The 23874-nt window shown below is 36.4% G+C and overlaps 2 protein-coding genes and 1 pseudogene across 3 annotated transcripts; all 3 read right to left on the bottom strand.

Annotated features, from left to right (window-relative positions):
* Positions 1-5008: 5008 nt before the first annotated feature.
* Positions 5009-9646, bottom strand: LOC120013235 (annotated as a pseudogene).
* A 5163-nt stretch (positions 9647-14809) lies between these two features.
* Positions 14810-18770, bottom strand: LOC120012568 (TMV resistance protein N-like). Its single transcript, XM_038864011.1, has 11 exons — positions 18763-18770; positions 18064-18376; positions 17818-17964; positions 17594-17700; positions 16706-17276; positions 16259-16447; positions 15508-16167; positions 15259-15301; positions 15100-15177; positions 14963-15014; positions 14810-14828 (listed from the first exon to the last, which is right to left on the bottom strand). The coding sequence occupies exons 1-11, from the start codon at positions 18768-18770 to the stop codon at positions 14810-14812; spliced, it is 2187 nt and encodes a 728-aa protein (XP_038719939.1).
* A 243-nt stretch (positions 18771-19013) lies between these two features.
* Positions 19014-23434, bottom strand: LOC120013234 (disease resistance protein RUN1-like). 2 transcript variants are annotated; one of them, XM_038864977.1, is made up of 6 exons: positions 22981-23138; positions 22798-22877; positions 21413-22502; positions 20946-21221; positions 19918-20832; positions 19014-19808 (listed from the first exon to the last, which is right to left on the bottom strand). In XM_038864977.1, the coding sequence occupies exons 1-6, from the start codon at positions 22999-23001 to the stop codon at positions 19266-19268; spliced, it is 2925 nt and encodes a 974-aa protein (XP_038720905.1). In that variant the 5' UTR covers positions 23002-23138; the 3' UTR covers positions 19014-19265. The 2 variants fall into 2 exon arrangements, with proteins under 2 accessions (XP_038720905.1, XP_038720904.1); XM_038864976.1 differs by having other exon boundaries at positions 22798-23434.
* Positions 23435-23874: the final 440 nt, after the last annotated feature.

Genomic DNA, 23874 nt, shown 5'->3' with positions numbered 1-23874 from the left:
GAACAAACTCTATTATTATGGATATGCTACATGCGTATCAATGTGGAACTCGTCTAATATTTGAATCCTTCCATTATTGACTGACTGAGGATTATCAATATATCCTTCATTATCTTGGTTATTGCTAAGCCTTTATATAAATATCTACACCTCATCTTTATTGTGCATATGTTGCATTTGTTTTGTGTGTAGTGTGCTGCACTTAACAATATTGTTGTAGCAACTTTAGTAGCTTGGCTTCTCTATGTGTGTGTGTGTGTGTGTATTAAAGAATATACAAAGGAAAGAGGCTTGATTCTGCATACAGTTTGACTATTTTGATGCTTCAAATGTTGAATAATCTTTATCAGCCCTCATTATTACTAAACTTGTTTCCCAAGGCATGTGACTGTAGTAATTGTAGTTTGAGATAACTTTTTTTTTGGAATGGAAAGTCAATTTATTAAAGCACCAAGAAGGTGCAGAGAATAATTACTAGGATGCTAAGCTAATGGCCCCTAATAAGTTTTCACAAAGGGAAGTCTAGAGTTTGATACAACTAAACCAATCCATTTAGCATTTGACTGGAAGTTATTGGTATATTCCACTATATGTATTGATATATGCACTTGTCTTTTTCTGGCTTTCTTTTAATATGGTGTTCATTTTTGTTGGAAATGTTAGTCAACACTTATTATGTGTGGTCATTATTAAAGCCATATGTCATGGGTATATGGTCTCTAGGAATATTTTAGAGTAACATGCTTGTCTATATATGTATCTGCGTTGGAAGTGAATGAAATACAACAAGTGAGTTACTGTGACAATTCTCTCCTCCACTCCAAAAACCTAACAAGTGGTATCGGAGCCCCTTGATCTTAAGAGGTTTTGTGAGTGATTTCCGCTGCAGCCACTGCCCTTAGGGGTGGTGGTAGCATTCATGTTTTATGTTGTTTTTATGATGTCGTGTTTCTCTCTTCACCAAATTATTTTTTGTTTCACCACACAAAAAGCGTTTAGCTAAGCAAACTGGAGGTCATCTCTCTGAAGAATTGATTTATCTTCATGATGGAATTTTTTGGTGGCATCTCCGGTGAAGGTTATGCTTCACAAGTTTCGTTCCAAAGAGTCCGTATGTCAGACAGCCTAACAGAGGTTGTATTGTGGAAGGCCAGCGTGGTCCTATGTTTTTAAGGGTCTCTCAAGTGACCCAAGAATGTTGAAGGGCTCTATGGAAGGGGCTGTTGTTGTTGACCCTAAATTGAAGGTAAGGGTTGTGTGTGGAGGTACACCAAGATCAACACTGGATTTGAGAGACGACGGCGTCCGACGATGTGGGTTGGAAGACCGGTTGTTCTAAGGAGATGGGCAAGAAGTGGAAAAGAGGGAGACAGCTGTGTTGTGTTTTGTATTGAGAAAAGATATGTGGGCCATGTGCGACTATGTGATGTTGATAAGTGTGATGGAAGAAGTGTGTAATGTGTCGTGTCCAACACTGCAAGTAATGTGTGGTGGAGAGACATTGTGTTGAATATACTTTTTTATGGTGGTCCCAACATGTGACTTTGGGAGAGTAAGAAGATGGAGTGTTTAGACAATGTGGGACTGATTGATGGGTTAGTGGACCCCACTTAATGTTTTGCGATATGATGGTGTCGTTGTAATGTTTATCCCCAATGTGTGAACCAGTTAAGATCCGACCGAAAGAAAAATTTTAGGCCTCCTACCTCTGAGTACACGGACACGACCATGACAAGTCTATTATCACCTCTGAGCACACGAAGGGATGTGACAAGTGGATTAGTACCTCTGAGCATGGGTTCGATGTAACAAGTAGGATGGATATTTTAGACACCATTGTGGGTGTGGTGTATTTTATTTTCTTTGGATTGGATTGTATTTAACAAACTCATGTTGTATACTTGTATACCAACTTGAGTTTGAGGGGGAGTGTTGGAAATGTTAGTCAACACTTATTATGTGTGGTCATTATTAAAGCCATATGTCATGGGTATATGGTCTCTAGGAATATTTTAGAGTAACATGCTTGTCTATATATGTATCTGCGTTGGAAGTGAATGAAATACAACAAGTGAGTTACTGTGACAATTCTCTCCTCCACTCCAAAAACCTAACAATTTTAATGTCTACTCAGGTAAGTCCTCTTACTCAGGAAAAAGAAGTATGTATTGTTTCTCCAGAATCCCTGAGCAGTAAAAGATCCAGATCAGGTGATTTTAATATCAGCCATCAAGTCTAGATTCTCTGGAATGATATCTCATTTTCCACATATCTAGCTTTACCTGCTGAAAAGTAGGGTAGACATGATTTTTGTCTAGACAAGAGTGGACCTTTTTCATGAATATCTGATGAACTTGCTCACAAGTACTTAAACAAGGCCATTTATGAACTTCAAGTATACAAGCTAGCAAGGAACATGTTAAATGAATGAACACACAGTTACAAACAAAATGATTTAACGAAAAAGGTTTTCAGATAAGCTGTAAATAGCACTGATTTGAAAGAATATGTAAAAGCATAGACCATAATGATGTACGTTCTGAATATTTAGTATATCTGAGAGAGAAGGCAATAAATATTGAGCTGGTTCATTTACAATATGAAGGAGTACCAAACAAGCCTACTCAAAATAGTATCACATTCAATTTTGTAGATGTCTAAATGTTATCTACGGGTACTTATCATTTTCTCTGCATCTGCATTTTTGCTTACTAAGCCGTGTATTTACTTGTATATATTGCAGGGAGACTAGTTGTACCACCGCTTCAATTTTGGGGCAACCAAATCCCCATATATGATTTGGTTAGTGTTTTTGTTGCATGTGCATAGCTGCTCCACTTAGATGCTGAGATAACTAAATCTGGACAGTAACATTGGGTAGTATAAATATGGAACTGAACCTTATGTTCCCCAATGAAGCATAAGTATAAAATTTGGCACTAAAATGTTTATGGTAATTTTATATTCGCTTAAAGTTCTACTATCTGGAGGGATGATATAGTCCTATTGTTAGAAGAGCTAAAAGCTTTTCTATGTTGCTTTTGTACTCTATTGTGGCCATGACATCTGCCATTTCTTTTACTTGCTATTCAATTTTTTCTCTTTGGTGGTTATCTGGTTATGATGGAGGCCTCTGGATCTGTAATAAAAGGCATAAGACGCTAAAAGGAACATGTGCAACCAAGCCTGTTCACCAATCACCATCTATAGTGTGCTATATACTCGTGGATGTCAATATTTACACTCGTTGATGTAAACTTCATGTTATCATTCTTGGTACACTAAGGTTGTGTTTGGTATCACTTCCAAAAATTTTGAAAACAAAAACATAAAACATAAAATGAAAACATAAAATTGAAACTTGTTTGGTTGAACACTTAAAACTGAAAACAAAAACTGAAGGAAAAAAATATGTGTTTATGCTTTTATTTTCATAATAATGGAATATATGCACACCATTATATTTTTTATAACTGCAGTCTTTGTCGTGTTTCACCATTGAAAACATCAGCAGAAAGAAAAAAAGATAAGAAATGAAACAATAATGCAAAATATACTTGATCATTGTTTTCATATCTCTATGCAATTTGTAATCTGAAATCATAAAGAAAGTGTAATCTATAATAAGTGTAACTAGTTTTGTTTCCAAAACTTTTGAAAACCTTTTTTTCTTGTTTTCAAAAATTTTGAAAACCTGTTTTTGGTTTTCATAAAAACCAAAACAGAAAATACAAACAAACAATATTTTTTGCTTTTGTTTTCTATTTTTTGAAAACTAAAACAAAAAACAAAAAACAAAAGTGATACCAAACAGACCCTAAATTGTGCATATTCTTGTAATATTTGGATCTTATTTTCATAGAGTATCTCTGTTAATTTATGTTATGACATGTCCCCTCATTTAACTTGCAATTTGTGATATTATATTTATCAGTTATCGGGTAGGTGCATGATTTGTGAACAAATGTTTTTGGTCATTTTTATTGGGACCTGAAATTTTTTGTTTTCCCATTTTCAGGATCGCAATATGATTGGAATTCAGGAAGACAAGCATGTATTAAAACCATCTAGAGGTGTGTCTTCTTAATCTATGATAAAACAAAAGAAAGCAAAACTAGTGAATATCCTTAGAACTCACTGCAATGCATGTCATTTCACTTGAGAACAAATGCCAAAATTTCATATATACCATGTAAAGGTCCAATCGAGTGGTAAGAATCATATTGTTGCCAGTTATACATAGAATGAAGCATCAAGTACTGAGACACTGCTTAACCTGGCCTCCTTTTACAAATCCATGAATTCTTCACCATCAATGATGCTCATTTTTCAAACGTTAGGTTCATACCTTAAGCTTTTGTGCTTTGGTGCTTGGTCCTCATTAGACCAGCCATGGCTAGGTCCAGCGTCATCGCGGCCTCTCTTGGCCGTAACACTTGCATCATCGTTTACTTCATCTTCACTATCAGTTACTAAACTGGACTTTTCACTGTCAGTAACTAAACTCAACGTGTAATCAACAATCATTTCCTCCTCATATAATAAGTAGACACCAGTCTTCTTTATGGTAAACTCGTCACCAAAATCTATGACAATCTCTACTACATCCTTACTGAGTTGAAATACAGCTCTGCCAAACAGACCTCTGAGTTGAAATAAAGCTTTGCCACAGGTGACCTTCAAGGGATGCCTGAATATATTGTGCAACTGGCATCCTTTTAACAATACCTTTGGTATAATTAGAAATTGTAAGATAGCGAAGATCTTCAAATATCATCTTGCCTGTATGAGATGAATAAACGGCGCAAACGGTAAAACCTTTCAATTTATTATCAATGAGTTTGGGAATGTGAAAAGACATTGAAGGACCTTCATCCTTGTAGCTGTACCAGTCAGGGTTCTCATTCCCAGGGAGATAAATGCCACAATGACCATGATCCGCATCCAATTCCTGCAACCATTTTGGATTTTTTATTCACCTTGGTGACAAAAAAAAAAATAAAAGAAGAGGGACAAACATGAAACATGAACAAAAAGTAGATACAAAGGTATAAATATGTGGTGGTGAGACAGGCCTGTAGCGTTTGACATGTAACAAAACTATGATTGGGTGAGTTCAACTGTTAAGTGCAATTTTGTCTAATATTTATTCTAATGTAATTTATAACATTCTTTTTAATATTTTATAATTTATGAATAATTAATTTATTAATCGGGATAGATGAAGATGAGAAGTGCAAGAAAGAAGCATAGAGAGAAGAAGGAAGAAATAAATAAATAAAATAAATAAATACAAATACAAATTTGATTTGAATTAGTTAAACGGTGTGTATTGCTAGAGTTGACCAAGAGATGACTTTGACTACTTGAATGATAACCATGGTAAACTACCTAACTTCAGTAAGGAGAAGATAACCATTGGAGAGCCATTTCCATGAACTTCAATCATCTGCATGAAATCTTAACAAGGTCCAATCCAAATCATCATACATTGATTGGAACCTCAATATGTAACAAAGACATGCATGATGCATTCTTCATCATCAATGCTGCTCATTTCCAACATTAGCTTCATTCATACCTTAACCTCTTAGAGCAGCCATGGCTGGGTCCAGCTTCATCCCCATCCTCAGTGTGCCCTCTCTTGTCCGTAACACCTGCATCTTCCTTTACTTCTTCTTCATTGTCAGTAATTAAATTGGATTTGTACTCAATATTCACATCCTTCTCATATACTAAGCAGACACCAATCTTCTTTATGGTAAATTTGTCACCCCAATCTAGGAAAACCTTTATTTCATCCTCAAAATCCAAATCCATATCCAAATCATTTGAATAATTGCTTTGCCACAGGTGATCTTCAGAGACGCTCAAACAAAAAAATGAATTACACATCCTTTTTTCAACACATTTGGTATAATTAAAAATTGTCACATCGCACAGACTACCAGCAGATTCCATATCGTCTACATTAGATGAATAAACAGCGCAAACAGTAAAACTTTTCAATTTATCAACCAATTTGGGAATCTGAAAAGACACTGAAGGACCTTCATTCACATAGCTGTACCAATCAGGGATCTCACTTCCTGGAAGATAGACCCAACCAAAATCATTCGCCGAGCATACCTGCAAACCATTTTGGATTTTTTTATTCACCTTGGTAACAAAAAAAGAAAGGTACAAACATCAAACATGTTCAAATAGTAGATACAAATGCATAAATATGTGGAGAGACAGAACCTGTAGGATGCTCTCCTTAAAAGTATTGGAGATTTTTTTGCAGTCTTCCATGTAAACGAATAAAAGAGACTTCAACTTATCCTGGCCTGGAGCCTCGACGAGGTTGTGGCAGTTAGAAAGATTCAGCAAGGACAAACTTGAGCAGTTCGACAGGTCTTGTGTTCTTTCCAATGACGTGCACTGTGCTGCATACAAAGTTGTCAAACCTGCTGGTACATCAGGAATTGACTCAAGCCTATCGCAATTGAACAGAATCAAGGTTTTAAGATTAGCAAGGCCACTAAGGCTGTCCGGTAGATACTGAAAACAATTGCTTCCCAAATCCAAATGCTCAAGGAAGGGAAGAGTCCCGATATCTTTTGGGATTGCATCATTCGATAGATTACAGTCTACGAGTGACAATTCTCTTAGCGAGCTTAAGCCATGCAATGAAGCAGGCAAGAGGATGGTAGGGGTAGGATTTTTTCGTGATGAAACCCAAGACCACAAGAGAGAAGGCAATGAATTAATCGGAGATACCTTACAGCCACGAAGAGATAATTTTTGGAGGTTCTTCAATCTTACTATGGAAAGTGGTACTTGTGCTATAGCAGTGTTATCTGCAATAAGGGATATCAATGATTCTAAGTTCCCCAAGTCTTCAGGCAATTTGTCAAACCTTGAGCAGCCAGAAAGAATGAGAGTTTCAAGGGACTTCAGCTTAGAGAAGCTTCCTGGGAGATTCTTAAGTTGCGTGCAATCCTTCAAGTTTACTAGCACAAGTTTATCTAGTTGTCCAATGGCTTGGTGAATCTCGACCAAACTTTTGCAGTCTTCTAGTATTAACCTCTCGAGATTGGGGAGTTTTGAGAAGTCAGGAGTATGCGTGAGGAACTGTGAGTGACTCATATTGAGGAACTTCAACTTCCCAAGAAACTGGTAATCAAAAGAAAGAATATAAGATATCAGTCTCTGGCACAACCAAATTCTTACAAAACCTTGTTTGGACTTGATGGTTATATCATACCTTGCAATCATTCCAAACTCGCCTTAAATTGCTGTAGCGCATGTCCATTGCAACAAGGTTTTCCAGATAAAAGTTGTTTGGTATGAACTTCCAGGGAAACCCACGCCAACAGAGCCATCTCAGCTCTTTGGAAAAATTCTCACAACCTCCACTGAATTGTACATCAGTAAGTTGAAGCAGTCTTAGTCTCTGCATCATGGAAAATGCTTTTGTATCTAACTTAACAGAGGTGGATCCTGGAAATTTTAGAATTAGCCCTTCAATAGATTCTGTTCCCTGCTGACAAAGAGCACTAAGTAAGAAACAGTGTAATTGCTGCAATTCAAGAAGTACTTGAATATGCAAAATGTATTAACTACCTATTTAACATATATGAGTATGTTGCAAATTCTGGTGCCAATTGTAAGACATTACAAATACATTTTGGTGTATTGGGAGATTGTTCTCACCTTGTGTTTAACCAAGACGTCAATAACTTCTTCCTGAAGCCACAATCTGGTACGTCTTCCAGGGTCCTTCGGTGATGATTCACGAACAATATCTCTCCCCATATCTCGAAGCAAATCGTGCATCACTAACTTGTTTTTCCCATTAACTGTCACAAGGCACCGCTGAATAAGAAGGCTTATTCTACTTTCTGCAAAGAAGCCACAACCATCTAAAATTTGAACAACATAGTATTTGTCCATTCCGATAAAGAAACAAGCTATATCAAGGAACATATCCTTCTCTTTGTCACTGCTCAGGCCATCATAACTTATTCTAAGTTTATCTTGAATTTGGCTGTGAGGAATTGTTCTCAACCTTTCTAATGAACTTTTCCATTCATTTATCATTCTACCATACAGAAATGACCCCAGAACTTCAAGAGCTAGCGGCAGTCCTCCTGAGCACTTTTCCTAAAGGCATGCATGCTAAAAAGCTCAATAGATTCAGCGTCATCCAATTCTTTTGCCATGTATACTTCATCCACTTTCATCTTCTTTAACAATTGTTGATCTCTACTTGTGATGATGACCCTGCTCCCCGGACCAAACCAATCACGACTTCTGGCTACTGCATTCCGTTGGTCCAATTGGTCTACATCATCAAGAATTACAAGGACCCTTCTTTGAGAAAGTTTTTCCTTTACCATATCAACATTGTTGATTTTCATGTTGCCATCTTTCAGGATATCAGAAAGTAGGTTTTTCTGCAGACGTATTTGCCAATTTGGCTGCTTAGCGGTTTCCCTAATATTTGCAAGGAAACTTTTCCCCTCAAAACTATGAAACAATTGATTGTAAACAGCCTTGGCAATGGTTGTTTTACCAATTCCACCCATTCCACAGATTCCCACCATGCGAACATCATCTGATCCAACATTCAACAATAGATTTATATCCTGCACTCGTGAATCTATTCCAACTGGGTAGGTGGCCACATGTAAGTAAGTGCAATTAACTTCTTTCATAATCTCTCCAACGATTATCTTGATAAATTTTGCTTCGTGCCTGCCAACAATGAAAAGAGGTTGAATATAAATATATACACACATATATAATAATAATAATATGGGTACAGATGATTCAGTATTATCATCTAATGGAAATTCATTAAAATATAAATTCTACGACTACATTACTTGCGTGATTTTGCATCTGACGAACATGTATAGTTTCACTCCATTTTACTACGTGATGCAAACATATTGGTCATAGCCATGTGTGCATCACGAGTACAAGTAAAGAATAAAAAATTTGAGTTCTCAACGGATAATGTTTTATAATATTAGCATCATCTCCAATGGTAATGAATAAAAAAATTTGAATAAAAGTGAGAAAGGAAGTAGTGAATTACCCATCTGCAGTATTCCTTAGATCCCACCCAGATAAATTGGCTGCATCAGTCAATGCCGCCCTCCACTCCATCATCTTCTCCGGCACGAAAAGCTGTTCGTACTTTGCAAAAGCTTCTGCATAAACCCCATTTTGTTTCCGAACATCGGAAGGATCCACATTGTAGAATATTGGCAGAACCAACCGCCTCATCGTCTTTCGACATTCCATGATCGTCACTAGTTGTTCAAGACACCACCTTGACGCAACATAGCTTTTGGAGAAAATAATGATTGAAATTCTTGAATTTTCAATTGCAAGCCGCAAGTCATCACTTACACAGTTCTTGCCGTCGTTCCTCAAGGAATTGATACCGACCTTTTTTAGCGCATAAAGGAGGTGGGCGGTGAAGGTGTTGCTGGTGTCGGTACTGAAGCTCAAGAACACATCGTGGATCCATGGTTTAGAGAAAAACGCAGCCATTGCAAGAGCTGATGGGTTCACAAATTGGGAGGATATTATTAGAGATGGAGAGAAAAAGCGAGGAAATTAAATTGATGCTCCAGCTACACTAGTTATGATGTTGACTTGACGAATGATTTTGTAACTTTCCACCTAGTAGGAGTCAGGAAGTTGCATATATTCCCAATAATCAATGGAGGATCGTGTTTAACACAAAAGGGGGTGAATTGTGTCTTCAAATTTCAATTGGAATATCTTTTAACAAATAATAACATATAACAAATAACACACAAGTTAGGTTTATAATAATTATCCTAATCAAATTTCAAATCAATGCAATATGTGATACGATATAATGAATGACAAAGTATCAAATAATCAAGAGTCACAAAAATATATTTTATAACAATAATCCGTGTATAGATTTAGTAACACTAATTTCACCTAGCAAATCAAGTTGGAATGTAACGAAATAATGCAATATCACAATAACATAATGGATACTATATCAAAAATTCATGTCAAAATTCAAACTTTAAGGCAACCTGTTAATCACGGACAGATTAGGATTCAAAAAAAATCCTACAATCAAAACACTTGTCCTAATGGTTTAGAGAAACCTCTACTAAAGTAATTAACAACTTCAAGCAAATGATCAATGTATAGGAACAAAAAAATCAATTTTAATGCAGGATCTTGTAAAGACCAAAATGGATTAGAAAGCAATTAAACAAATAGACAAGTAAAAACAAATAAACAAATAAAATGAATACAAAGATGGTTCGGAAATCCTTCTCTAACTCCACTACCTAGGGTGATGCAATGATAGATGCAAGAGCTGGGCCCGAGTCAGCAATAAAATTAGAGATTTTAGTGTTGGAGAATGCACATTCCAAGTTCCACATGGACAAAAAAATAAAATAGAGAGTGCGTGACATTATATAACTTGAGGGACAGCTTTAGGGTGTCATTTCTATCACCCAAATCATGGGTCCCAGGTGAAGATGATGAACCCACAATTGTGTGGAGCAAATTAAAAACAGCTTTATTACTTCATGGATAGTATTAAAAACAGCTTTATTACTTTAGGGACAGCTTCATTATTTTGATAGCCAACTAGTCGTACGTTGTTGGTAGTTGATAAATATTCTCACATATTTATTAATTCTTTTTTTTTTCCTTCACGGGTATGGATTTTTTACAATAATTGAAGAACAAGGTTCACACAAGGATTAACACAAAGACTATTTGATGTGGAATTCTCAATTACAATCAAAGACCTCACGGGTATGGATGAAATTTTAGAGCAAGAGGTGTTTTTGATGTAGGCAAATAGAGCCTAAAAGATGTTAGAACTTCCCTTTTACAAAAGCAAGTATAGTGAGAATACCTTGAGTATAATGATTCAAATTGGAGAAGATTTTCAGTAGCTAATGAGTGCTTGATTCACAAGTAGAAAGTTGATGTAGCAATAGCAAGGTAGCTTGCACATTGATGAAAGTAGTAGCAAGAATTTCTCTCTAGTTTTCAATTTTCTTCTACAAGTTTTTCAAATGAGGGAGAACTCTAATTTTATTTGTCTCTACACAATCTCCACCATTGGATCAACTTCAATATTTCAATTTTGGCCTTCCATCTTCCTTTAAATCTTAGTCCTCGATGGTCTTTAGCAAACAAATCTCCATCTCCCAATAACTAACTGTTTGATATCTAGAAAAATGTGAACTTGAAAAACTCATGACAATCATTAGATCAAATTTTTGCCATTCTCTCAGTTTTTTTTTTTTGTTCTTATTTATGTGAAACAAATAAAATTTTGTACTTTTCTTGCTTTTGAATCGATGAAAATTTTATCTTTTTAGCAACACCTCATATGTGCTAGTGTTGCTTTCGTTTCTCTGTGTAGAGTAAGTAATGTTTCGGTTGTCATCCATATTTGCATTCCTTTTTGAGGTAGGCGATGAATAATTTAGCATTAATGACAAGAGAAAATCACATGCTTGAGGTGTACGTTCTGTCAGCCCAATTTTTTTAAAGCGGCAATGACATGTTTTTGGTATTGAAAATAATGTTTATTTCTAAGATGGAAGGCGACTGGAAAATGAGTGTGAGTATGTTCTTTTAGTTCATCATGATATTAACACAATTTCACATACCATTTGGTTATGGAACAATCATCAACTGTTACTTACTATTTTAGGGAAAACTCAAGAAACTAAGCTGAGAATGAAGCATGAATGTAGACTGAACTTGAAGCCCAAATGCAGGCTCAATTTGATGTTCTGTTTCAGCGACGTATACCATCATTGGTTGGTGCTGCTATCTCACAGTCACTCTTCTTCAAGTCAGATAGTTACTAGAAAAAAAAAAAAACACAAATTTATGAATATAAGAAATTTCTTTCAATTAATTAGAATAATGTTAATGCATATTTTCGTTACTTTTTGCTTTCCCTGATGGATTGATGAGATGTTTAGTTATAATATAAAAATGTTGGATTGAGAGAGGTCATACATATGAACAATGTCAATAAATATGATATCAGTAAAATAAAATTATGACACTATAAATGTCAGATAATAAAGATTATGTTATTTTTAAAAAATATATATAATTTAAGTAATTAAGATAAGGGAAAATTAAGGATAAGTCCCTCATTAGAAAGTTTTGTTTCAATAAGGACACTCTTAAAAGTCCTATATCATAAAATCTATATAGTTTGAACTAATATTCCAAGAAGGATAAAAAGTCAAAATATATGGTTTTATTGCCTAAAATACCCTTATCTTCATCCTTAAACATGGCACATGCCTCCTGCACATGATTCATCTTGGACTTTCGCCAGAAGCTTTGTCTTCACTGCCGGAAGCTTCATCTCCGCCTCTCATGGCTTATTAGAGAGTTCTATGCCATTTTTTACTGATTTTGCAATCGGATTTTTGTTGTGTTTGAACTAGATCTACTCATACTCACCACAAGACTTATAGATCTTATTGTTTTCTTTCGATCTGTCATCACGTCATTATTTTTGACAATTTTTGTGGTGATTTTCGTGGTCTTTTGGTTCTAATGTGAGATCTGCATACTACATGTGATATGTTATCTGTTTCGATTAATTTGATATCTGTCATAATGTTATCTGTTTTATTAAATATTATCTGTCCTTAATGAAATATTATCTGTTTGAAGTTCCAAAAGGACCAAAATCGATAACATATCAGAACAGATCCAAAACAAATATAATATCTGCAGATTCATATTCGATTTCAGAAGAATATTGACAGATACAAAACATATATAATATCATATTCAAAACAGATATAATATCTGCAGATTCAGATCCGATTTCAGATGGGAAAAAAAAAGTTTGAAAAAGCAATAAAACCTCAAAGGTGATACGCCTTGGTCTGTGGAGTTGATGGTCGCCGACGTCGACTGTATTGGTCGGATCTAGCTCTTTTTCAAACTGTGGCCTTGATTTCAAGAAGCTTTTTCGGCGACTCAAGTGATTTTCTACTGTTGGTAATTATTGAGCTTTGATCGGGCTGACCTAGAGCTTCATTTCGGTAATTCATTCGTCGAAAATGATGGCCAGACGACCAACTTCGGATATGATGACGCAAGGAAGGAGGAAGGATGAAGATGAAGAAGAAGAAAGAGGGAGAGTATTTTGGTAAGTTGTTAGGCTTTGTCATTTTTTCTAAAGTTTTTTTTAGATTTTCCTTGTTGGAATACAACTAATTTTAAGTTTTGTCCTTATGGACAAAAACCCCTTAAGATAAACATCAGTTTTTAACGTACAAGTTAACAGAAGTTACACCTAAGCCACTAATTGGAGTGATAACGATGGTGTGACCAGGGTTCGTATCCCATTCCCGTTTCAAAAAGTTTAGAGGAGTTTCCACTCTCCAAATCATGTGGGGGTTTTATCAAGACGGTAGGCGTCTTAATTCCATGATAAATCTTATTCATATATGATATATTAACATAAATATTATGTTTGTAGGGGATTAGCAAGAACTCTAGTGGCATTAGAAGATATTCTATGGCGGTGTAGACGGCCTGTTGACCAAGGTCAACGAGCCATGTTAGGTAGGCCTTGATGATGATGAATGAAAGAATATTTCAAGCCACGTGGATGGCTAAACGGGCTTGGTTCGACAACACAAAACCCAATACAAAATTAAAATGGGTTTAAATTCCAATACTCAGCCCACTTTCTTACTTATGAGTTGAAACGAGACCTATCTTTTAATAACCAAAAATTGTATTAAGCCGATACATTTCCATTAGATACATACACTTAAAATCTCCCTTCCATTGACATTTTTTTTTTCTCTCTAGTTGTTACTTTGAGATTAAAGCAAAAAACCCTTAGGTATCAATTACAGATGAAAGAAAAGTAAATCAATCATAAATGTTTATAAATGTTTATCGGATAATCTCCATTTGGCCACAAACATGTCAATCAAAGTTTAGAGATAAGATAACAATCAAATTAAAATTATGTTGAATTGTTATCATATCAATTGGTAGTTATTTGAGATGAGGTTAAGTTTGTTTTGTATTTTTGTATAAATAGAGTATTTATTGTAAATTAAGCACGTATTAATGAAAATTTAGCCCACAGGATTCTACCGTGATTAAACCATTTATAAGTCGTGTTCTCTCTATTTTTTTTATTGTTCATTTATATCAATTATAATTTTTGTTATGGAAAATGACATATTAATACCACTTTCAAAACTCTTTGACATCTAAGTCCACTCAAAAAAACTTTATCCCTCATAAGTCCATTTTTATTTTTTGTAATTATTTAAATTTTATTTAATTCCTTTTTTATCCTTTTTTCGAAGAGATTTAGATCTAATATAATTTATATCTCTTGTTACTTTCTCTCTACGCTACATCTCTCTCATCTCACTACATCTTCTCTCTCTACTGCATCTCCCTCCTACTACATCTCCCTCTCTCTCTTTCCTACTACATCTTTCTCTTTCTCTCTCATCTCTTTTTTTGGTGGTCGTTTTGGTCTAGATGTAATTGGGCATTGTGCGTCTCTATGAAGGGAGTCCAATGTCGGTGGTGATGTGGCGAATCACCACAGAAATTGACCAAATTTGAAGTTTTTTCAAAATAGTAACATTGGACGACCAATGTTACTGTTTTAAAATGGACATATCCGATGATAAGAATACAATTTGAGATATGACTATTTATCTTTTGATTTTTGTATATTTTCAAAAGCTTATCATTTTTGAGAAATTTTTATGGATTAGGACTAGATTGCGAGAGGGTAACTAAGCGATCATTCAAACAAATAACCCAATACCAAATACAAAGATGGATTTGACAGGGAGCCATCAAGGACAAAAAGATTGCTTTAGTTTTTCTTTTGATTTCAACGAGTAAATAGTTTATTTTCTATCATTACTTTAATCTTGACATGTTGTAAATAACACCACCCGTGAAGCGCGGGCATAGCCCTATTTAATACAGAATATTAAACAGAGCTTTTGATATCATATATTTAATACAGAATATTAACATTCCAAAGATTAGAAAAAGTACCTGCACAACATATAGCTGAGGATGGTCCGGGAATTGCCGGATCTACTATATATGAAGAGTGAGTCTGAGTCACACGACCTTGTGAATGATTGCGATTAAAGCAACACAAATGGGCCAACTAAGACAAATAGAGTCCAAGTAAACCAAGGGAACAAGTACATATAGGGCTCAAGTACGCAAGAAACATGCAGATCGAAAGGGACTGTCATACAGAATCAGATTAGAAATCATAATAGACAGAGTCGAAGCCTATCCGTTTGAGATCAGTAAGGAGAAGATAACCATGGGAGAGCCATCTCCATGAACTTCAATCATCTCCATGAAATCTTAACAAGGTCCAATCCAAATCATCATACACTGATTAGAACCTCAACATGTAACAAAGCCATGCATGCAATTGTATAGAACCAAGGTTTTAAGATTAGCAAGGCCACTAAGGCTGTGCGGTAGATACTGAAAACAATTGCTTCCCAAATCCAAATGCTCAAGGAAGCGAAGAGTCCCGATATCTTTTGGGAGTGCATCATTTGATAGATTACAGACTACGAGCGACAATTCTCTTAACGAGCTTAGGCCATGCAAAGAAGCAGGCAAGAGGATGGTGGGGGTAGGATTTTTTCGTGATGAAACCCAAGACCACAAGAGAGAAGGCAATGAATTAATTGGAGATACCTTACAGCCACGAAGAGATAATTTTTGGAGGTTCTTCAATCTTACCATGGAAAGTGGTACTTGTGCTATAGCAGTGTTATCTGCAATAAGGGATATCAATGATTCTAAGTCCCCCAAGTCTTCAGGCAATTTGTCAAACCTTGAGCAGCCAGAAAGAATCAGAGTTTCAAGGGACTTCAGCTTAGAGAAGCTTCCTGGGAGATTCTTAAGTTGCTTGCAATCCTTCAAGTTTACTAGCACAAGTTTATCAAGTTGTCCAACGGCATGGTGAATCTCGACCAAACTTTGGCAGTTTATTAATATTAAACTCTTGAGATTGGGGAGTTTTGAGAAGTCAGGAGTATGCGTGAGGAATTGTGAGTGACTCATATTGAGGAACTTCAACTTCCCAAGAAACTGGTATTCAAAAGAAAGAATATAAGATATCAGTCTCTGGCACAACCAAATTCTTACAAAACCTTGTTTGGACTTGATGGTCATATCATACCTTGCAATCATTCCGAACTCGCCTTAAATTGTTGTAGCGCATGTCCATTGCAATAAGGTTTTCCAGATAAAAGTTGTTTGGAATGAACTTCCACGGAAACCCACGCCAACAGAGCCATCTCACCTCTTTGGAAAAATTCTCACAACCTCCACTGAATTGTACATCAGTCAGTTGAAGCAGTCTTAGTCTCTGCATCATGGAAAATGCTTTTGTATCTAACTTAACATCAGTCGACCCTCGAAATTTTAGGATTAGCCCTCAATAGATTCTGTTCCCTGTTGACAAAGAGCACTAAGTAAGAAACAAGGTAATTGCTGCAATTTAAAATAAGCATATCCATCATCTACTTATCCCTTCAATATAGAACTAAAAATGTATTAACTACCTATTTAACATATATGTAAGACATTACAAATACATTTTGGTGTGTTGGGAGATTGTTCTCACCCTGTGCTTAACCAAGACGTCAAAAACTTCTTCTTGAAGCCACAATCTGGTACTTCTTGGGTCCTTCGGTGATGATTCACGAACAATATCTCTCCCCATATCTCGAAGCAAATCATGCATCACTAACTTGTTATCCTCATTAACTGTCACAAGGCACCGCTGCATAAGAAGGCTTACTCCACTTTCTGCAAGGAAGCCACAACCATCTAAAATTTGAATAACATAGTATTTGTCCATTCCGATAAAGAAACAAGCTATATCAAGGAACATATCATTCTCTTTGTCACTGCTCAGGCCATCATAACTTACTCTAAGTTTATCCTGAATTTGGCTGTGAGGAATTCTTCTCAACCTTTCTAAAGCACTTCTCCATTCAACTACTGTACTACCATACAGAAATGACCCAAGAGCTTCAAGAGCTAGCAGCAGTCCTCCTGAATGAATGACTACACCTCTCGATAATTCAACATAACCTTGGACAGGAGCACCTTCCCTAAAGGCATGCCTGCTAAAGAGCTTGTTAGTGAAGTAAGGTTTTACTAACATGTAATATGGTTCTCTTTTGTTTATGCTGTTAGGGTCAACATTATTGTTGAAAGTTGACCATACTATATTTAGTAATGTTTCTTTATGTTGTATGTTTGTGTGGTTGTGGACAGTCTCGTTTTCCCATGTAAGGAAGCTTATCCTTTACTTGGAAAAGGGTTGCTGTAAGACTTTATAAGTTGTTGTAATACAAAGTAAGGTTACAATCTTGCTTTCTCTGGTTTTTTCTAGTCACGATAACTTGAAAACTTCTGTTTGAAAGTGCTCTCTATTGCTTATACAAGAAGCAATTGGGTTCTACAAATTGATAGTGGTATCGGAGCTTTCAAGTTCTTACCGGACCTGTGACGAAGATCGGAGATGTCGAGCAACTTTAGCCTACCAGTTCCATCGGTGTTCAAGGGAGAGGGGTATGATTTTGGATGGAGGCTCTTCTCAATGCTGATGATCTGTGAAACTTTGTTGAGAAAGGTTATGAGCTAGTTGAACTTACTGATGATGCCACCGTGGCTAAGATCAAGGCACAGAAGGACTCACAGACACGAAATTTTTAAGCACTGTCTTACATTCATGTTGCAATCACGGAGGAAATTTTCTCGAGCATTGTTGGCCTCAAGACAGCCAAGCAAGCCTGGGAACAATTGAAGGAGGAGTTTAAGGGCAGTGAAAGGGTAAGGTATGTCAAACTTCTCACTCTCAAAAGAGAGTTTGAACTGTAGAGAATGAGGGAGAGTGAGTCTGTAAAGGAGTATTCTGATAAGTTGAGTAATTTGGTAAATCAGAGGCGTTTCTATGGGGAGGATATTACTAACCAAAGGATAGTAGAGAAGATGTTGATTAGTCTGCCAAAAAAAATTTGAAGCAAAAGTCTCTGCCATTGAAGAGTCCTGTGACCTCACTAAGCTTTGACACAGGTGATCTTCAAGGGATGCCTGAATATATTGTGCAACTGGCCTCCTTTTAACAATACCTTCGGTATAATTAGAAATTGTAAGATAGTGAAGATCTTCAAATATCATCTTGTCTAGAAGAGATGAATAAACAGCGCAAACGGTAAAACCTTTCAATTTATTATCAATGAGTTTGGGAATCTGAAAAGACACTGAAGGACCTTCATCCTTGTAGCTGTACCAATCAAGGATCTCATTCCCAGGGAGTTAAATGCCACCAAGACCATGATCCACAGCCAATTCCTACAACCATTTTGGAATTTTATTCACCTTGGCAACAAAAAAAAAAGGGACAAACATGAAACATGTACAAAAAGTATATACAAAGGTATAAATATGTGGTGGAGAGACAAGACTTGTAGGATGCTCTTCTTATAAGTATTGGTGAGATGAGGTGATGTGCAGTTTAACGTTCGACATGTATACAACTATGACTGGGTGAGCTCAACTATTAATTGCAATTTCGTATAATATGGGATACGTTTGCGAGTGTGTTGAGTTTTGATATCTTTTGATGAGGTAAGGTAAATTCCAAAACTAATGTAAAATGAGGTGAGTTACCGTGACATAAAGTATTTGGCGTGTAACTAAAAACAATGTAATGAGGTGAGATGACGTGCAATTTAGTATTTAGATGAACAAAACTGCGTTAGGGCAAGTTCAATTATTAAGTGTTAATTTGTAGAATATTTATTCTAATGTAATTTATAACATTCTTTTAATGTTTTATAATTTATTAATCAGTATATGAAGATGAGAAGAGCAAGAAAGAATCATAGAGAGAAGAAGCAGAAGAAGAGCAGAGAAGTTAAAACTGTACAAGAAGATGATATATTACTGACAATATAATAGTCCGTAAAGCAACTGTTGCATAATAAAATAAATAAAATACAAATATGATTTGAATTATATAATTAAACGGTGTGTATTGCTAAAGTTGACCAAGAGATGACTTTGACCACTTGAATGATAACCATGGGAGAGGCATCTTTAACAAAGCCATGCATTCTTCATCATCAATGCAACTCATTTCCAACATTAGCTTCGTACCTTAACCTTTTAGATCAGCGATGGCTAGGTCCAGCTTCATCCCCATGGCGCCCTCTCTTGTTCGTAACACCTGCATCTGCATCGTTGTTTACTTCATCTTTATTGTAAGTAATTAAATTGGATTTGTAGCCAATAATCACATCCCTCTCATATACTAAGCAGACGCCAGTCTTCTTTATGGTAAATTTGTCACCCAAATCTAGCAAAACCACTACTACATCCTCAAAATCCAAATCTAAATCCAAACCGTACCGCTGACTTAAAAAATTGCATTGCCACAGGTGATCTCCAGAGACGCTAAAACCATAAAATGAAAATTGCATCCTTTTTTCAAAACCTTTTGTACAATTAAAAATTGTCACATCGCGCATACTAACAGCAGATTTCATATTGTCTAGATTAGGTGAATAAACAGCGCAAACAGTAAAAACTTTCAATTTATCAACGAATTTGGGAATCTGAAAAAACACTGAAGGACCTTCATCCACATAGCTGTACCAATCAGGGATCTCACTCCCTGGAAGACAAACGGAACCATGATCACTCACAGCGCATACCTGCAAACCATTTTGGATTTTTTATTCACCTTGGTAACAAAAGAAGGTAGAAACATGAAACATGTTCAAAAAGTAGATACAAATGTATAAATATGTGAAGAGACAGGACCTGTAGGATTCTCTCCTTATAAGCATTGGACATTTTTTTGCATCCTTCCATTGAAACGTAATGAAGAGACTTCAACTTATCATGGACTGGAACCTCGACGAGGTTGTGGCAATGATTAAGACCCAGCAGGAACAAACTTGAGCATTTCAACGGGCCTTGTATTCTTTCCAATGACGTGCAATATTCTGCTTGCAAGAATTCCAAACCTACTGGTAGATCAGAAATTGACTCAAGCCTATCACAACGGTCTAGCTTCAATAATCGAAGCTTAGCAAGGCCACTAAGGCTGTCCGGCAGATACTGAAAACAATTGCCTCCCAAGTTCAATTTATTAAGGAAGGGAAGAGTCCCGATATCTTTTGGGAGTGCATCATTCGATAGATTACAGTCTTCGAGCGACAATTCTCTTAGCGAGCTTAGGCCATGCAATGAAGCAGGCAAGAGGTTGGTGGGGGTAGGATATTTTCGTGATGAAATCCAAGACCACAGGAGAGAAGGCAATGAATTAATTGGAGATACCTTACAGCCACAAAGAGATAATTTTTGGAGGTTCTTCAATCTTACTATCGAAAGTGGCACTTGTGCTATAACAGTGTTATCTGCAATAAGGGATATCAATGATTCTAAGTCCCCTAAGTCTTCAGGCAATTTTTCAAACCTTGAGCAGCCGGAAAGAATGAGAGTTTCAAGGGACTTCAGCTTTGAGAAGCTTTCTGGGAGATTCTTAAGTTGCTTGCAATCCTTCAAGTTTACTAGCACAAGTTTATCAAGTTGTCCAATGACTTGGTGAATCTCGACCAAACTTTTGCAGTCTTTCAGTATTAACCTCTCGAGATTAGGGAGTTTTGAGAAGTCAGGAGTATGCGTGAGGAACTGTGAGTGACTCATATTGAGAAACTTCAACTTCCGGAGAAACTGCTAATCAAAATATCAGGAAGTCAAGACAAAAGAAAGAATATAAGATATCAGTCTCTGGCACAACCAAATGCTTACAAAACCTGGTTTTGGACCTGATGATTATATCTTACCTTGCAATCATTCCAAACTCGCCTTAAATTGCTGTAGCGCATGTCCATTGCAACAAGGTTTTCCAGATAAAAGCTGTTTGGTATGAACTTCCAGGGAAACCCACGCCAACAGAGCCATCTCAACTCTTTGGAAAAATTCTCACAGCCTCCACTGAATTGTACATCAGTAAGTTGAAGCAGTCTTAGTCTCTGCATCATGGAAAATGCTTTTGTATCTAACTTAACAGAGGTGGATCCTGGAAATTTTAGGATTAGCCCTTCAATAGATTCTGTTCCCTGCTGACAAAGAGCACTAAGTAAGAAACAGGGTAATTGCTGCAATTCAAGAAGTACTTGAATATGTAAAATAAGCATATTCATCATCTACATATCCCTTCAATATAGAACTAAAAATGTATTAACTACCTACTTAACATATATGTAAGACATTACAAATGCATTTTGGTGTGTTGAGAGATTTTTCTCACCCTGTGTTTAACCAAGACGTCAAAAACTTCTTCCTGAAGCCACAATCGGGTACGTCTTCCAGGGTCCTTCGGTGATGATTCACGAACAATATCTCTCCCCATATCTCGAAGCAAATCATGCATCACTAACTTGTTATCCTCATTAACTGTCACCAGGCACCGCTGCATAAGAAGGCTTACTCCACTTTTTGCAAAGAAGCCACAACCATCTAAAATTTGAACAACATAGTATTTGTCCATTCCGATAAAGAAACAAGCTATATCAAGGAACATATCCTTCTCTCTGTCACTGCTTAGGCCATCATAACTTATTCTAAGTTTATCCTGAATTTGACTGTGAGGAATTCTTCTCAACCTTTCTAAAGCACTTATCCATTCAACTACCGTACTACCAAACAGAAATGACCCAAGAACTTCAAGAGCTAGCGGCAGTCCTCCTGAATGATTGACTACACTTCTTGATAATTCAACATAATCCTGGACAGGATCACTTTTCCTAAAGGCATGCCAGCTAAAGAGCTCAATAGATTCAGCGTCATCCAATTCTTTTGCCATGTATACTTCATCCACTTTCATCTTCTTTAACAATTGTTCATCTCTACTTGTGATGATGACCCTGCTCCCCGGACCAAACCAATCACGATTTCTAGCTACTGCGTTCAGTTGGTCCAATCGGTCTACATCATCAAGAATTACAAGGACCCTTCTTTGAGAGAGTATTTCCTTTACCATATCAACACTGTTGATTTTCATCTTGCCATCTTTCAGGATATCAGAAAGTAGGTTTTTCTGCAGACGTATTTCCCACTTTGGCTGCTTAGCTGTTTCCCTAACATTTGCAAGGAAACTTTTCCCCTCAAAATTATGAAACAATTGATTGTAAACAGCCTTGGCAATGGTTGTTTTACCAATTCCACCCATTCCGCAGATTCCCACCATGCGAACATCATCTGATCCAACATTCAACAATAGATTGATATCCTGCACTCGTTGATCTATTCCAACTGGGTAGGTGGCCACATGTAAGTACGTGTTGTTAACTTCTCTCAGAATCTCTCCAACGATTATCTTAATAAATTTTGCTTCGTGCCTGCCAACAAGGAAAAGAAGTTCAATAAATATATATATCTATATATCTTAAAGTGAAAAAGAAGCTATCAGAATAAGGGTACAGATGATTTTTATAATTATTTAAAACACTCCGGTGTTCACTAATGTTGGCAAATATAGGAAATTCATTATGATATAAATCCCACAGGGTCACAGACTGCATTAATTACTTCCTTGATCAATTCAAAACAAATCCATTTCAGTGGTAATGAAAATCAGGGCAGAACCCAAAAGTAAAAATTGAATAAAAGTGAGAAAAGGAAGTAGTAAATTACCCATCTGCAGTATTCCTTAGATCCCACCCAGATAAATTGGCTGCATCAGTCAATGCCGCCCTCCACTCCATCACCTTCTTCTGCACGAAAAGATGTTCGTACTTAGCAAAAGCTTCTGCATAAACCCCATTTTGTTTTCGAACATCGGAAGGATCCACATCGTAGAATATCGGCATAACCAACCGCGTAAACGTCTTTCGACATTCCATGATCTTCACTAGCTGTTCAAGACACCAGCTTGACGCAGCATAGTTTTTGGAGAAAACAATGATTGAAATTCTTGAATTTTGAATTGCAAGCCGCAAGTCATCACTTCCACAGTTCTCGCCGTGGTTCCCCAAAGAATTGATACCAGCCTTTTTTAGCGCATAAAGGAGGTGGGCGGTGAAGTTATTGCTAGTGTCGGTACTGAAGCTCAAGAACACATCGTGGATCCATGGTTTAGAGAAAAACGCAGCCATTGCAAGAGCTGATGGGTTTACAAATTGGGAGGATGTTATTATAGATGGAGAGAAAAAGCGAGAAAATTAAATCCACTCATTATTAGAGTGGTTGGGAGATCCTTGTCTTACTTCACTGCCTAGGTTGATGCAATAATAGATGCAAGAGCTGGTCCCGAGTCAGCAATAACTTTAGAAGTTTTAGTGTTGGAGAATGCACATTCCAAGTTCTACATGGAAAAATAAAATAGAGAGTGCGTGGCATTATATTACTTGAGGGACAGCTTTAGGGTGTCATTTCTGTCACCCAAATCGTGGGTCCTAGGTGAAGATGATGAACCCACAATTGTGGAGCAAATTCAAAACAGCTTTATTACTTTAGGGACAGTTCATTAGATAGCCAACTAGTCGTACGTAGTTGCTAGTTAATAAATATTCTTATATATTTATTAATTCTTTTTTTTTTCCTTCAAATTACCCTCCGAAGGGACTTTTTACAATAATTAAAGAACAACGTTCACGCAAGGATTAACACAAAGCTATTTGATATGGAATTCTCAATTACAGTCAAAGACCTCACGGGTGTGGATGAAATTTTAGAGCAAGAGGTGTTTTTGATGTAAGCAATTAGAGCTTA

The sequence above is a fragment of the Tripterygium wilfordii genome, chromosome 13 (assembly GCF_013401445.1).
Source record: "Tripterygium wilfordii isolate XIE 37 chromosome 13, ASM1340144v1, whole genome shotgun sequence".
Lineage (NCBI taxonomy): Eukaryota > Viridiplantae > Streptophyta > Magnoliopsida > Celastrales > Celastraceae > Tripterygium > Tripterygium wilfordii.
The sequence above is the reverse complement of the archived record's forward strand: the minus strand, read 5'-3'. Positions and strand labels throughout refer to the sequence as shown.

Excerpts from the sequence above, each read along its gene's own strand:
- LOC120012568 (XM_038864011.1), bottom strand. Across the intron at positions 17,701-17,817 it reads TCCGTGATTGCAACATGAAT|ATCATCAGCATTGAGAAGAG; the intron begins GTAAGACAGTGC and ends AAAGTTTCACAG. Across the intron at positions 15,302-15,507 it reads TTGCTAATCTTAAAACCTTG|TCCCTTTCGATCTGCATGTT; the intron begins GTTCTATACAAT and ends TCTGTATGACAG.
- LOC120013234 (XM_038864976.1), bottom strand. The coding sequence starts at position 23,258 with ATGGCTGCGTTTTTCTCTAAACCATGGATCCACGATGTGTTCTTGAGC. Across the intron at positions 22,503-22,797 it reads CTAAGGAATACTGCAGATGG|GCACGAAGCAAAATTTATTA; the intron begins GTAATTTACTAC and ends CCTTGTTGGCAG. Across the intron at positions 20,833-20,945 it reads GAGTTTGGAATGATTGCAAG|TTTCTCCGGAAGTTGAAGTT; the intron begins GTAAGATATAAT and ends TTTGATTAGCAG.